This window comes from Hermetia illucens, chromosome 2 (assembly GCF_905115235.1).
Source record: "Hermetia illucens chromosome 2, iHerIll2.2.curated.20191125, whole genome shotgun sequence".
Lineage (NCBI taxonomy): Eukaryota > Metazoa > Arthropoda > Insecta > Diptera > Stratiomyidae > Hermetia > Hermetia illucens.
In genome coordinates, this window is record NC_051850.1 from 69,332,747 (window position 1) to 69,349,117 (window position 16,371).

The window sequence follows — 16,371 nt, forward strand, 5'->3', positions numbered from 1 at the left end:
GTCGGCTTGAAACAAGTTAAGATAGTTTTTTCTAGCTAATCATAAATGCCTAGATGAGAAAATGAAAACATAAACCTTTGTATCTGAAGTGCCCAGCTTCCGCTAGGTCCACTTGTTTGTATCTGTGTTAAGTGAACTTCTTCGCACTTGCTAATAACGTTGAACTGTGAAGCGTATTATTTATTATCGATATAGTACTTCCCAAGTCAAATTATTTGTGTAAAAGACTCTTGAAAAGTGCACTATTGAATTTTTAACTATGTACAGTTGGAGCTATCATGCGCTGAAAGTTCCTTGCATAAGAAAACACGAAACCTATCATCCCTGAAGTGTTTAGCTTCCAGTTTCCCGACTTGTTGGGTATATTGCCTGGCTCAGAAGATTTATCATTTTTGGTGGTAACGCAAGTTTCAAGTTGGCTCAGGACTCATCACGAGGAAAAGGAAAAGAGTGGATTCCCCAACGCCCGGAGTTTTCTCGCGGCCTGGAATAGAAATTTCATTAAAAGGAGGGAGAATATGCGAGCCCAAATAGTTTTCATTGGAGACCATTGCGAGTAAGATTAGCCATTTATGTTGCCAGAAGGTCTTGGTTTTGCAAGACTTGTTGTTGATGTAATGAAATTTGGTGAGAATATGTGGTGTGCGAAGCGCTACACGTGCAATGAGTTGCATCATCTTGTGTTGTCTTTAATGGAAAGGAAGGGGGTGCGAAAGGGAGGATTAAGACTGTTTTTTTTTCACAGAATAGGGCCGTGTGGGGTATCAAATGAAACGGCTCAATTAGTACTTTTCGAAAATGATCCAAGTTTCAATTAACACTTTGTTCTTACTTCGGATATTGGGTGGAATGCAGGGGAGTGAGGACGCAAAATGTGTGCCCCAAAAAGTGAAACAAAATACAACCCATTCCGATATCTGCTCAAATAAAGTAAATAATAACTTATTATTATATTTGAGAAATTTAACTCCGCCATGCTATTGACATAGTATGCTGGTCCTAAGCCCAGGTAAGTGAGGAGTGTTTGAGACAACGTACTTTGTACTATTCTCAGTAAAACAAAAATAAAATGCTGAGATCAGGGAAAGAGATAAAAAGAGTATAGTTGGAGTTATTTCACTATGCTAAATTCTCCCTGATCTCTCTCGGTGACACGTCCCCGTGGCCGACCAAGAAAATGCATACAGTTACAAACGTGATGACTAGATTGAGTCACAAGCCTCGGAGAAATGCCAGGGCGTCTACCTCAGTCGACGGGGCAGGACGGGCCCCGGTCCTGTCGAGAAATGGGCAAGGGTTCTTGACGCATGGACGACGTTATGACAGCAAAACAAATACGTGTCTGCACGCTAAATGTTGGCACCCAAATAAGGAAGACCGAGGAACTGGCAAGAGCCCTTCGGAAAAGGCGCGTTGATATCTGCACTCTGCAAGAAACCCGATGGTCTGGTGCTAAAAGCTGCGACATTGAACGTGAACACGGTAAAAATGATTATAAACTTCTCTATTTTGGTTGAAGCTCACCATTATATCAGCTGATCGCACTATTAACTTCTTCACCACGTACGCACCACAGACAGGTCGACCTAATGCGATTGTCTCATCTTCCTACATTTTATAGTGGGAGCAGTAAAACGCAAATCGACTATATTCTCATAAGACGCCGACATTTTACCACTGTCATTGATTGCAAAGCCGTTCCCTATAAGTAACCGATAAAACAGAGTGAGGAATGCACTGGCACGCGGCGCATTAAATGGTGGCGATTTGGTGAAAAGAAAGAAGAAACAATCTCACTCATATGTTACGATTATCGACCAATACGAATGTGGAAGAATCGTGGAACCAAATGAAAGACATGATCCACAAAGCGGTCTCTGCAACCCTCGGGGTCACCAAGCCGGGTAAGCGGTACATCAACCAAGATACTTGGCTTTAGAATGATGATGTTGAAATGAAGGTCCGTGAAAAGAAACGCCTCTACCACAAATTTCTCGACGATAAAATGCCTACTAATTGGCGAATTTATAAGAATGCTAACCGGGAAGCAAAGAAAGCAGTCGCTGTCACTCGAGCGAACCATTACACAAATCTTTACGATAAACTGGACACTCGGGATGGCGAGAGAGATCTCTATCGACTTGCCAGAAGCCGTAACCAACGTACACAGGATATCGAACACTTCTGTTGTGTTAATGACAAAAACGGTACTTTGCTTACTAACCGTCCAGCCGCAACGGATAGATGGCGAGAATACTTCGAGCAGATTTCAACGAATTTGCTCATTCTCCACTTCCACAATCATTGCTGATATTTGGACCAGTTCCAAATGTCAGCGCGACTGAAGTCGAGGAGATAATAAAACGAATGAAATCGGGGAAAGCCACAGGACTTGACGACATCGCATCTGAGCTCTGCAAAGCCAAGAGCTGGGACCCAACACTGTGGCTCAGTGAATTTTTTAATCGGGTTATTCAGGAAGGAAGAACGCCATCTGACTGGTAAGAAAGTACCACTGTTCCAATATGAAAAAAAAAGGTAGTCCAGCAGAATGTTCAAATTACCGTCCGATCCGATTACTTTCCCATACCATGAAGGTTTTTGAAGGCATTCTTGACAACCGTATTCGCGAAATCGTTGAAATAACAGTGAATCGAGCCGGATTTGTCAAAAACTGCGGAACTACTGACGCAATATACGCTGCGCGGTTACTCATGGAGAAACATCGTGAAAAGCATCGCCCTCTTTACATTGCCTTTCTGGATCTAGAGAAAGCGTTTGACCGTGTGCTACACGAACTCATTTGGTATGCTTTACGACAACACTACCAAAAAAACTCGTGCGCTGGATTCAATTGCTTTACCACGATCCGAAAAGTAAAGTTCGAAGTATGGCGAGTGTATCAAAACCGCTTTGCGTCTCTGTTGGTGTTCATCAAGGAAACGCGCTCTCACCACTCCTCTTTGTTCTTGTTATGGACACCGTCACATGGGATATCCAACGCCCAGCGCCCTACACACTGCTTTATGCAGATAATGTTTTCCTAGCATCTGATAGCAAAAATGATCTTGAGCAACTTGTCCAAAACTGGAATGATCACTTCATTCAACACGGTCTCAGATTGAATCTAAACAAAACTGAATTTTTGATTGAATCACTGTCAGCGGCAGTGATCTGCCCAGAATTGAGCAATTTAAATACCTCGGATCAACGCTATCAGTCAATGGAGAATGCGTTATGAAATTACTTCACATATTAACACAACCTGGACCAACCTGCGTACCACTACTGGTGTTCTTTGTGATTGACGTATCAACGTCACATCGCCCTCTGTAGTTCTGAGTGTTGGCCGACTATAAAAGAACGACTATAAATGAACGGCGTCTTGCGGTAATGGAGAGGAAGATGTTGCGTTGGACTAGTGGTGTAACACGTTTTGATCACATCCGAAATGAGGATATCCGCTATCGTTATGGGGTTGCATCGATCGTGGCAAAATTGCGATAGAGGCGTCTTCGATGGTATGGTCACGCAATTCGTGCTAACGATGGTAAACGACCAAAAGGCAGGCCTAAACAACGGTGGCTTGATACGCTGGATGGGGATTTAAAAGCCTCGAGAAATCAACAAAGCTATAGTAGTACTTTTCAATTAGTATACACTCATTACCAATTGGAGACACACATATGAGAACTCTACACTACAAATTATGCCATTACATTACCAACTGCTGAAACGAGAACCCTACACCACAAATCATTCCATTACGTTACAAACTGCTGAAACGAGTTCGGTATGTGGGATTGGCTCGGTGTATACAAAGCGTTGTTGGGTTAGGTACGTTTTGTGAGGAATGGTAGCCATATACGATTTTTATTTTTTGCTGTTACTAAATTGTAAAACGCAGTGTAATGAAGTTTGATATGAATTCTACTACAATTAACAATGTTTTAGCGTCAAATTTGTCGCCTACGTGAAAATTTACTGCATTCTACAATAAAACATCAGAAAATACCATCACGACATTGAAGCCAATAATGTGAAATACACTATACGAGAGTACGACGAAAGTATTCTTGCTACCTGCAAACCAAATTTGTTTAAAACGGTTTGAGTTGAAAACCATTTACTAAATGTGTTAATTACCAATTACGAACTAACCGTGTTTCAGAACCGGACAAAGGCTAAAGAAGAAGAAAAAGATAATTACCAATTTCATAGACATACCGTCTGTCATTATCAAATATTCAAACCACTGAATAGTATTATATTTGATATGAATTGTTTGCACTCCAAAGCCGGAACTATAATAGGCAGATTACAATGTCAAAATTTAAACAAAGGTAGCTTAGAGATCTGTCAAAACTCATTCCCAATCAAGAATGGCATTGACTCGTTTGAATGCTTGTCATTTCGAGTTGACGTTTGGAACGTCTCACTTCTCACTTGCTTGAATCATTTCGCAAAAAAAAAATTTCGAATGACATTGTCTACGACATCTGTTTAACATTTCTTATGCTGAATTCGGTTGTTGCTGAATTGTCTGTGCTTAACGGAAGTTTAACGAAACTATCGGATGGGAAGATTTCAGGACGTACGTTCAATATAGATGGTCACATTCAATTCTCATGGCAGCATTGCAAGTACGTCACCGCATATGCTTATTATAGTTTCGGTTTAAGAAATGTATAACGTTATTCTCATATAAAGTAGGCTCATCTAAACACTAAAAAGCAAGTGAACATCTTATTTTTTGGTTGTTTGTATATCAACGTCAATCAGTCGAGACAGACACACATATGTATGTAGTTTTAGTTTTAAAAATATATTATTATTATTATTTATAGCAAAATGTGCAGATTTTTACAGTGCACGTACTAAGGTTAGCCGCACTTACATTTTCCAAGATTTTGAGAAAAAATAAAGATTTTTAAGGTTTCTTTTTTTTATAATTTTATTAGAGATTATTTCAATTCATATTACAACAAGATTTGTTTAAAAAAAATTCTAGGTGTTGATTTTTTGCAAGTTTTTTTGATTTTTCACATGCTGCAAGTGCGAACTAATGCTAGCTGCACTCACTGTTTTGAGCAAAATAAACAATGCATGTTTATGTTTGTTTAGACTTGATTTACCGTTATGCACATTCTCTCAACACTTTGTGTGATTTCTCACGCACTTGTTGTTTGTAATTCAAGCGAATCACCATGGGTCATGGAAAACCACTGATCGAAACGGAAAAAGCGACAATTGCGACACTTAAAGACTATATGAACATGTCAAACCGGAAAACTGCAAAAGAAATTAATCGGAGTGAAAAAGCTGGTCGAAATTTTCTGGAAAATTGAGAAAATTACGTGACAGGCCAACCAACGACATATCTCCAGCCCAAAAACGACATTTGATACGATCTGCAGCCAACAGCAACATGTCTGCTCGTGATATCAATTTGGAAAATAATTTACTCATTGGTGTTCGACGTACTCAAAAGATTTTAGGTAGTTGCAGCTACTTGAGTTACAAAAAAATGATGCGCAAGCCTATGTTAACTTTCGACAATATTGATGGCCGTGAGAAGTTCGTCCTGGATCACATTCATTGGACAAAAGAATGGCAGAATATTTTTTTTCCGACGAAAAAAAGTTTAATTTGGATGGCTCAGATGGTTTTGCCTATTGGCTCGCTTTACGTACTAAAGAAAAAATTTTCAGTAAGCGTCAATCCGGCGGTGGCTCAGAAATGGTATGGGGTGCTATTGGCTATTTAAAAAACATGCCTCTGTCAATCATTTCGACCAGAATGAATGCTGTGCATTATCAGCAGATGATAGCCCTCATTTTCCAGCGTATGACTTCGAATGTGCCGGTCTGAACTGGAAATTTCAGCAAGACAATGCAACAATACATTTGACCAGATCAACTTTGGCTTATTTGGAGTAATGTGGCATACGGCGTTTTGACAATTGGCCATCGAAGTCACCAGATATGAACATTATCGAGAACGTATGGTCGATTTTGGCACGAAAAGTTTATGAAAATGGCCGGCAATACAGCAATAAAGATAAACTCAAAGAAGCTATCAGACTGGCCTGGGCAAACATCCCTCATGACAAAATCCGATCACTGTATGACGGTCCTCCGCGCCGAATCATCATTTTACATGATGCCAGAGGCAAATGGACCAAGTATTGATTGAAAACCAATACGAAAATTATTTTTTTTCATCCAAAACAGTCAGTGCGGCTAACCTTAGTCTCCACTTGCAGCATATAAAAAATCGAAAACCCTGCAAAAAATAAACATCTAGAATGTTTTTTGAACAAATCTTTGTGTAATATGAAATGTATTTCATTTCATAATAATCTCTGATAAAATTATAAAAAAGAAATCAAAAAGATCTTTCCAAATTTTCCAAATTTCACCTTTTATTGAATCCTTGACGATTTTCTTCCTGTGTTTTTTCAATCGGCTTTTTAGCTTCCTTTCGTAACTCTTCCCGATCGTCCTCAAATTGAGTGGTGCTGTATACAGCGACTTGGGGTAGTATTCAGGTATCGTTGAACAATGTGCGCATGTTTATAACACTTTTGGGGCGTTAGAGACGACAGTTTCGTTAATAGGAGTACTATGGTATGGCTTTTCTCGCGTGGCACTCCAATCATAATGAGTGAATTTTGAGTATTTTCCTCCATACAAGGCTTTTTAATGTCTTTGGACGTAAAAGCAGTTCCTTTATCAGAACAATTCCGCGGACCCTTCTCATAACCACTTGGCATACGCAACTTTCTGCACGTCGTTCCACCCGCACAGTTCATCCATTTCTTCGAATTTCCTTAACCATCGTCACACATCAGTGTGATCGTCACCATTCAATTTCTTCAGTGTTACCTCGACGTCCTTGAATGTTAATAACGTACACTGTTGAGTAGCTCTACGTCGATAAATGATCGATGTCTTCAACACGTTCTCGTTCGACCAGAAGTGCCGCTCGTAAACGTTCCACTAACTCACACTCAGCAACTTTCATCCGCGCGATTCGGTCCTCATCAAACTCTACAGCGCTGACACCACTTGCAGTATTGTCGGTAACTTCGTCAATCATTGTTACTACTCTGCGCGCTTCTCAGTTCGACTAAGCAATTTGGGGCCCGTAATCGTTTCCACCTTAAACACGACCTTCTTTTTAGCTTCGTACAATAAAAATCCGCCAATTCACTGTAAATCCCGGTTGAGCCCACAAAATGTAGTAATATACGGCGTTAAAAATATATTATTATTAAGGTTTTGTGTAAACACAAAACCTTATTAAAATCGGTTTACCGTCTGTCTGTCTGTCCGTCTGTCTGTCTGTCCGTCACACGCATTTTTCTCGGAAACAGTTACAGCGATTGACACCAAATTTGGTAAAAAGGTGGGAACTGTGAACGCTCACGCATACAGTGAGTTACATCCTCTTACGTCGAATTTAAGGGGGGGTCCCCATACATGCAAAAGGGGGGTGTAATTTTTTTTTTCATCAAATATAGTCATGTGGGGTATCAAATTAAAGGTCTCAGTTAGTACTTAGTGTCTTAGTTTTGACATTTGTTGGAAAGGTGGGGAGTGCGGGGGGTTGAAAGTGACCATTCCTTTACGGGGGCCATTCTCAGAAACTACCCATCCGAAAAATCTGAAAAAAATCAAGAGGCTGCCACTATATGGTGCCTTGGCTCCGAAATACCTTCCACACTGATATCTGCACAAATAAAGTTAATAATAGCATATTACTATAATTTTTAGTAATTCGCTGCAAACCCCCCCTTAAGTCCACGAAATTTCGCAACAGTATAGGGTGTAACATGGAGCATGATGTTACCAAGTTTGGTGGAAATCGCACTATTGCTAACAAAGTTATAATACGTCAAAGTTGTCGCTTCTTTGCAAATTCAAGGCTATAAATGTCAATATTATCCGAAAGTGGATATTCTCACATAATATTGTATATGCATATATTACGTGCTACGTACTAAGAAATGCACAAAACCTTTCGTACCTGAAGCGTCCAGCTTCCGGTTTCCCGACTTGTTTTTATTTTCAGGGGAATGTACAGATTTTTATTTGATTGGGTACTTCTTTATAATATTGAGTCACAGAATCGAATTCTATGATAAATAAATAAATAGTCTCATACACTTCTGAAGCTGAAAATCAAAATGTTTGAACCATCGTTCTAAGTTTTTATTTAAACAATTATTAATGGAATGCTAATGGCATACTTATTAATTTGTCATATCTTAATTGATCTTTACCTACTAATTGATTTTCAAATCTTAATTGATTTTCATATAAACAATTTGATTCAGAATAGAAGACGATGGATAGAAATGATTCAATAGAAATATGATGGTAAGAAAGATTCAATGGAAAATGTAAACAATTTAGAAAGTACATATATAATAAAGCTTCAGAGGAGCGAGTCCTATTTCTCATTCTGGTCCACAAACGCGTCGTCCGTTGTTATTGTACAAATTAAATAACCAAAATTAATAAAAAAGTTGTCAAGATAAGTGAAGTTTTTGTCTAATTTAAATTGAAGAATCTCTCAGTGATCATAATTAACGCAGTGGGTAGGATGCCATATTTATACGAAAGGAAATTTACGATTAAAGCTGATCATAAACCGCTAACTTGGCTGGCTAATTTGAAAGAACCGAATTGCAAATTGCAAAGATAGAAATTGAAACTGGAGGAGTTTAACTATGAAGCTGGACGCTTCAGGTACGAAAGGTTTTGTGTATTTCTTAGTACGTAGCACGTAATATATGCCTATATTATGTGAGAATATCCACTTTCCGATGATATTGTCTTGCATTTGCAAAGAAGCGACAACTTTGACGTATTATAAGTTTGTTAGTAATAGTGCGCTTTCCGATTTACCGATTTTGGTAAGATCATGCTCTATGTTGTACCCTATATTGTTGCGAAATTTCGTGCTACTAGCATGAACTTAAGGGGGGTTTTGCAGCCAATTACTAAAAATTATAGTAATATACTATTATTAACTTTATTTGTACAGATATCAGTATGGAAGGTATTTCGGAGCCCAGGTACCATATAGCGGCAGCCTCCTGATTTTTTTCAGATTTTTCGGTTTGGTAGTTTCTGAGAATACCCTTTCAACCCCCCGCACTCCCCACCTTTCCAACAAATGTCAAAACCAAGACAGGCTTCGAGAAGTACTAACCGAGACCTTTAATTTGATACCCCTCATGACTATATTTGATGAAAAAAAAATTGACACCCCCCTTTTGCCTGAATTCGTTGTAAAAGGATGAAACTCACTGTATGCGTGAGCGTTCAAGTTTCCAGCTTTCTACCAAATTTGGTGTCTCCGAGAAAGATGCATGTGACGGACAGACAGACAGACAGACTACTGGTGGAATGCTGAACTGGCCTGCCACCGAGCCAGAAGAGCGGCTCAGAGAGCGGTAGGCAGAATTGACCAAGGGCAAAAAGAGCGCGCCTATAAGGAAGCCCGTAAAACCCTCAAGCTTGCCATCCAACGGAGCGGAAAGGAAGGAAATCCTTCAAGGTGCTCTGTTCAGAAGCAGATGTAAACCCGCGAGGGAGCGCCTGTAGAATCGTGATGGGGCGATTAAGAGTCCGAACATTTCCGTAGATCACGTGCCCTTCACTCTTGTTAAAAATTACCCAGGGGTTATTCCCTCAGCAAGAGTAGGGCATATACAGCTTCCAGCGATCTCTGAACGACACGGCAATACCGCCAGTCACCAGTGACGAGCTGCTGGAGATCTGCGCTAGAATAGGAGATAACAAAGCTCCGGGTCTGGACACCGTTTGCCGTGAAATCCTCCTTTCTCAGTGGTGTTAGCATTCTGAGAAAGGGCTACCTTTTACTCGATTTGGACCTGTGCGAGGACAGCGACCCAAGGCGGGAGGGATGAAAAGGACTGTGGGATTGCGGGGCATGTATTGTGGGGCTTAATTGGTAGAAGGAGGGACCTTAATTTAGGAAAGAAGTTAATGCTTGGAGGTATTACATATTATACAGGCTAATTAGTGTCTATTGTCTTAATCTGGACTAAGTAAAGAAAAATAATAGAAGGTGATTTACACCTGCGCGGGGATTGACTGCCAGAACATTGGACTTACGCGTTTAGCGTCTGTGGAAGTCCGGGGAGGGGCTTTGATAAAAGGAGGCGATGAAGGAGGGAGGGGAGGCGTGATGGTTGAGAGGAGAGTTACTGTCCGAGAGGAGAGTCAGCCCTGACGTAGTACCTCTGCTCGAGTAACAGTGCATTGCGTTTAGCGAGATCTTTTATCAGCGGGTTAGGGTGGGACAGCCACTGTTTCAATCTGACGCGCGACAACTTGATCATGTGCGGAATTATGGGGCAAACCCCGGAAAGGTCGTACAGAAGAGAGTTTTGGTGAACTTTTAGGTTTGGCCTTCTGTATTTGGTCGTGCATTTCCTGAGTATCGTCCTTTCAAAACGTTGGAGGACTTCTGCTACGTTCGGTGACATGGTAGCCCATGCTGGGAAACCGTAGGTCAGGATTGGACGAATGAGTGTTTTGTATAAAAGGGTTTTGGTGGCAGGGAACAGGGCTCGGGATGAGAGGAGGTTTTTTAAGGCAGCTGAGGCCTTAGAGGCCTTGGCGATAGCAGATCTGACGTGAGGGTTGGATTTGAGTTTGTTGTTGAGGGAGATACCCAGGTATTTAATATTTGATTTCGGCTTGAGTGTGTGGTTAGCAATGCGTAAATGCAGGTTTTTGTTTTCTGGCACTGTGCGTCAGTGGCACTTCCCACTGGGGTTTCTGAAGCAAATAACCTCAGACTTAAGGGAATTAACGGTGAAGGTCCGCCGGTTGAAATAAGCGATGACCCTATTGGTTAGGATATTGAGCGAGAGGAAGGCTATTGAGGGCCTGAGACCACTCGCATATAGGATGGTGTCATCAGCGAAGAGGATCCCTCCTGACGCGGGAGGATCATTGTCGTTGGGGGAAGAGGGCGGGAGAAGGGCTGCCTGAGTTGCCGTTGTCGAGGGAGGGGAATATCGTGGGGGAAGATGTTAAAAAATTTGGGGCCTAGAATAGATCCCTGAGGGACTCCCGAGTTTACCGGGAAGTCGCTGGAGCGTAGTCCATCGAAACGCACGTGGCAAGTTCTGTTGGAGATGAAGTCTGCGGGGATTCTGAATAAGGGGAGGGGGCAATTGGACTAGATTAGTTTGTAGAGCAATCCAAACTGAATCAAACACCTTTTCGAGGTCTAAGGCGCAGGCTACGGTGCAATGCCTGTTTTCCAGTTGATTGGGGATATGGTCTTGCAGGTACATGATTGCCTGCTCGGTGGATCTGAGGTTTTCGAAGCTGAATTGATTAAGTGGAATGATAGTGGAGTAGTGTCTATTGAGGTGGCTTAGTAGGATACGTTCGAAGATTTTTCCAATATTGGAAAGAAGAGAGATGGGCCTCATATTTTTTAAATCGCCCGAGCACCCCTTCTATCCTCTATCCCTATTCCTAATAGGTATGAGGAGGGCTGATTTCCAAGATACCGGGAAGTGGCCGTTGTTTAGGCAGTTGTTGATGAGGATGGCAAGACATTCACTGATGGTAGGCGCACACTTCCGCAGAACAAAGTTAGAGATGCCATCGGGGCCCGAAGATTTTTTATTGTTGCACCGGGAGATTGCAAGTTAGACTTCTTCTAGGGAGGTAAAGAAGGAGGCGAACGGGCCTGTTCTGACTGTATCAGCCGGACATCTGGGAGAAAAGGGGCAAAGGTAAGACTCTTCCAAGCTCAACCTTTTATCGCTGACAGCATTTGCGACCACCGAGTTCCAGATGAGGTCCGCTGGCGATTTGGCTCTGAATAAGTGGCTGAAATAGTCTATGCAGGCGGATATTTTTTCCTCGAGGGAGTGACACTGGAGGTTACCTATTTTTATCGGGGTTTGGAAGTTAGTATATTTTTTTCTTCCGGGCAATCGATTAATTACTGAGAAAACTTTTGGACCGGGTTTGAGGGATTTGAGGAGTTTCTTGTAAGATTCATTCAGTTCGGACCGAATAGCTCCATTGATTTTGTTGGACAGGTCTTTGATGATCTCGGAGAGGAGACGGTAGTCAGCGTTGCATCTGTTCCGTGACCGGTGAAATAAACGTTTCCTGCGCTGCAGTAGTCTGTTTCTATCGCGGACTAAAAGGAGGGTTGAGGGGGAAAGGCACTCATATTTGTAGTAACCAGGTTCTTTAACTGGAGCGTGTTTGTCGATTGTAGTTTTGAAGGTAGAGTTCACTTTCCAGATGTATGTATCTAGCTCAACATTAGAGTGGATGAGCGATTTGTCCAGGGGGGGCCCAGCACGCTGTCTAAGTCGCATTGGAAATCGTCCGAGTTTGTCAGATTGAAAGATCTGCATTTGTGCGGATGGTGCAGTGAAGGGAGAATTTGCTGTAGATCTAAAGAGAGGCTGAGGGCATGATGGTCCGAGTGGGCTGCTAAAGAGGAGCAGCTAGTGTCACATGCTGAGAGATTGGACGAGATTATGAAGCCGTCTACGAAGGAAGACCCGCGAGGAAAGGATGGCACTCCCGCGTTAACGGTGTCCGTGCTAAGGAATGGACCTGACTGGAACCAATCGAAGAGCACTTTGCCGTTTTCGTCGTTAACTCAGTCGCCCCAAGATATGTGTCGATAAGGGGCTAAGTGTTTCGGGTCTTGCTCGAGCCCTGGCCACTGCGGCGAAAGACGGAGTTAGTGAGGGAGGGGCGGTCCAGTTGGCATGAGGCAGAGTGTTAGGCTGCGAGACACGAACAGACCGGAGCACTTAGAGAAGTTGGCAGGGTGACCCTGTTGGCCACAGTTTGCACATTTGAGGGGTGCCGCCGACTCTTTTTGGCGTTGTTTTCTACATTCGAACGGGGGCATACCCTGGAGTCGTGTGGGCCCGCGCACTTCACACATCTGAGGTCGTATCCGCAGTTTGCGTATTCGTGGCCAAATTGTTGGCAATTGAAACATGGGTGACTTCCTCTTTTCGGGGCTTCTCCCAGCTAATCCCTTGATGCAGGAGGGTACTTTTTTTGTGACTATATTGGCCTCTGCGTCAGAGTTAAATGTCACACGGAAGAGGCTCAGATTTGTGTCATTGGCTCGTGACCAGGGGGTGGAAAGCCTAGTTACGCGGACAGGTGTGATCTGCGTTAGTGCCTTGATTTCCGAAGCCATGTCTTCGGGAGTGAACTCATGGGGGAGATTCCTCTGAGGATGACGGTTGGCTTCCTCTCCTCTTTTAGCGTGAACGAATATCCTTTCAATTTGGTGATCTTAATTAAATGTATTAGTTTCCTATGGATATTGGGACAAGTGCGCCGGACTTTGAGCCCGTCTGCCGGTGGGTTGGTAATTTCAAATGTGGCATTTTTGTCTATGTTTTTGATTACAAGGCCCACTGCCCTGGCAGTCAATTCATACAAGAAAATCGGGGGGAGAAAGCTAATTCTATTCTTATCTTTAACTAACGGTGGAATGGCCGTGTCAGCGGATTTCAAGGTTGCGGGACGTGCGTGCGTCGCTTCGGGGCGATGCTCGTTGTCAGAGAGGAGATAAAATCGGTTTTTGTTCGCTGGGGCCTCGTTGTCCGAGATGCCCGAGTCTGTTTGTTTTCGTTTGAAAACAGACTTACCTGAAGCAAGTCCGAATTCATCTTGGAAGCCTTGGATATAGTTAACGCAGTAATTTTCTTCACCAGTCTGAGCGTCGAGCTGGTCCCCAGGAGGGAAGATGTGGTCGTCGTCGACAGTTATGACGGGGCAGTCGTCACTTATCATTTCTTCGGCCGTAATGATCTTGTCGGCCGAATGGAGGAGTTGTGTGGAGATATTAGAATTACCAAATCCATGGGCGGCGGCGGTGTAAGCTGCTTCCGCGTCCTTTACACGCTGTGGTTCCGTGTCCCTCGAGTAAGGATGAGTTCCGCACTCGCGGCGCAATGCTTCTACCGGCTTCACGTTGTTAACGCGAAGTCATGGTTATTAAAACTCTAATTGTCACTGTTTTACCATTAAATAAACTGTTAATCAAACACGGCTAAACAATTGAATATCGATGGTCGTAAACTTGGCAACAGCGCACAAGCCCGATCAGAACACAATCGAGAGCAATCGTCAGAATGAACCATTCGCTTCGGTGGACACAGGTGAACTTCCGTACACATTATAGCCCTCAACATCTAGCAATATCTACATATGGTTTAGTGCTTATGATATATATGGATAAGCTCCTCCAATACATTCGGAAGTCGAGTTCATTTAATGTGGATATTACTTATTTGATGTACTGTGTCCTTTGGCTTGGAGCGCGTTTACCTGTCGAGACGGAATTTTGAGGAGGTAATTATTTGGGATAGCTGAGTGGTTAGAGCACAAGGCTGTCGTGCGGCAGGTCGCGGTTCAAATCTCACTGGTGGCAGTGGAATTTGTATCGTGAGTTGACGTCGGATACCAGTCGACTCAGCTGTGAATGAGTACCTGAGCCAAATCAGGGTAATAATCTCGGGCGAGCGCAATGCTGACCACATTGCTTCCTAGTGTACCGTTACGGTCTTGAATGAAGTGCTCTAACACACTTCAAGGCCCTGATCCAACATGAATTGTTCCGCCAACGATTATTATTATTAATTATTTAGGAAATACTTTATGTAATTGTATGTATTATATGTAATGAGATTTAATGGAATATTCTCTTTGTTCCTTGCCTGATTTGACATTTCGTTGCAATGCTTTTAACGGAGCGATGAAATGCCTGATGGACTGATGTCTTCAATATAAACAGGACGATAAAAAGCCATTTTTGTTGGATGTATATAAAGATCCGAACCATTCGGGAGTTATGTTTTGATTAACAACACAATGACAAATCAATTTATCATCAGTTCAGTCAAACTGACAGATTTTATTTAAAAATTTAAATTTTCGTCAGTTTATCAGTCACTGCCATAAAAACACCCTAGATGATTAATTTGAATGAATTAATGCTAAGAGTGCACATATCTCCGGTTTAAATTTAAAATTTATGAATGGAACTGGCGGGACTAATGCAAGTGACATTAATAATTAGCATTTGCAACGCAAATAGTGCCTTCCATCGTTCTCAAAACGAATTCGTTCAAATTAATTACATTCAGAAGGCAGAGCTGAAAATGAAAAGCGCCGCCAAATTCCAAACGGCGTAATCTGTCATCACAACGAACCTTGCTGAAGTGGCGTTTGTCGACGTGAAATTTTCATTGTCCATTCAAACTGCGTGCGGATTGGAGGTAGTCTCGTGCGCGCTACGCACGCATCTTAATTGTATTTCCCGCTTTAGGCGCTGGATGTATGTATTGGAAGTGTTATTATTTTCAAGTTTCGTGCTGCTGTCTAGTTGACAACTTGGTAGTCAGATCCGATCCGGAGATTGTTCTGTAAGTGTAAACTATTTTCAGATACAGAGCTATTTGCAATTAGCAAGTAGTTCTCTACCCATGTGAATTTCAATGTTCAAACTTTAATAAAGTGAGCGCTAGTTCAACTTTCCACCGCGGTGTTTTTGTGTACATATAGTTTTGTTTACTGCTCTGAAATATTTAGTTTTCACTATTCCGGCTTAACAAACAATTCAAGTATATTAGATGGCAGTGAGGATTCCCTTATAATTTTTAGAAACTTCAGCTTTGTGTTTATTTCAAAATATGTCATCAAAAGTTTTATTATCTTTGCAGGAAACGCATTTAAGCCCGCTCGCCCGGAATCATAAAGACACGGCAGAAGTTTGAGTTTGAGTTTTATCGCGAATGGACTATGTCAACAAATATGTTTTCAACTAAACCAGACATGAAACCGCAAAATAGCGACTTCATGATGTGGTCGCAGGATCAGACGCACACAATGGGAGCACAGGTGATTATGCAAATACTTTTTAATCTTCATCACGGGCTTACTCCGTAGGAGTTGAAATCATTCTTCACTTGCGTCTACGCACCCGGAAGTGGAATTCGAAAAGATAAATTCTAGATGAAGTAGTTATTGAGTATTTTCAATAGACGGCGCAAGAAAACTCACAGCCTACTGCTAGTCGGAGAAAATTAAGCTAGATTGAAGCAATTGATTTTTTATGGCACTTGAATTTCCGGAATTCTTTTTCAACAATATTTGTTGTTTTCTAACAAAATTAACATCATTCCGTCGATAATATTGGGTAGTAGAATCGTCTACACCGGTTTCGAATTCGCTAGTTGAAAAAGCTTCGGGACGATTACTGTTTTCTGTCTGCCGGTATAATAGTCCAAAGTAAGACTAAAATAAAAAGTAAAATTGT

The 16,371-nt window shown here is 42.0% G+C and overlaps 1 protein-coding gene across 4 annotated transcripts in view; it reads left to right on the top strand.

The window, feature by feature from the left end:
* Positions 1-4,440: 4,440 nt before the first annotated feature.
* LOC119648112 (ankycorbin) overlaps positions 4,441-16,371 on the top strand; it is a 32,982-nt gene continuing 21,051 nt past the window's right edge. Inside the window, exons 1-2 of one of the 4 annotated variants that reach the window (XM_038049633.1) lie at positions 4,441-4,643; positions 15,776-15,953. In XM_038049633.1, the coding sequence (XP_037905561.1) occupies positions 15,855-15,953 (99 nt within the window). In that variant the 5' untranslated portion in view covers positions 4,441-4,643; positions 15,776-15,854. Of the gene's footprint in view, positions 4,644-15,325; positions 15,570-15,672; positions 15,692-15,775; positions 15,954-16,371 lie in introns of those variants that run through there. The other 3 variants (XM_038049630.1, XM_038049631.1, XM_038049634.1) reach the window with 3 other exon arrangements.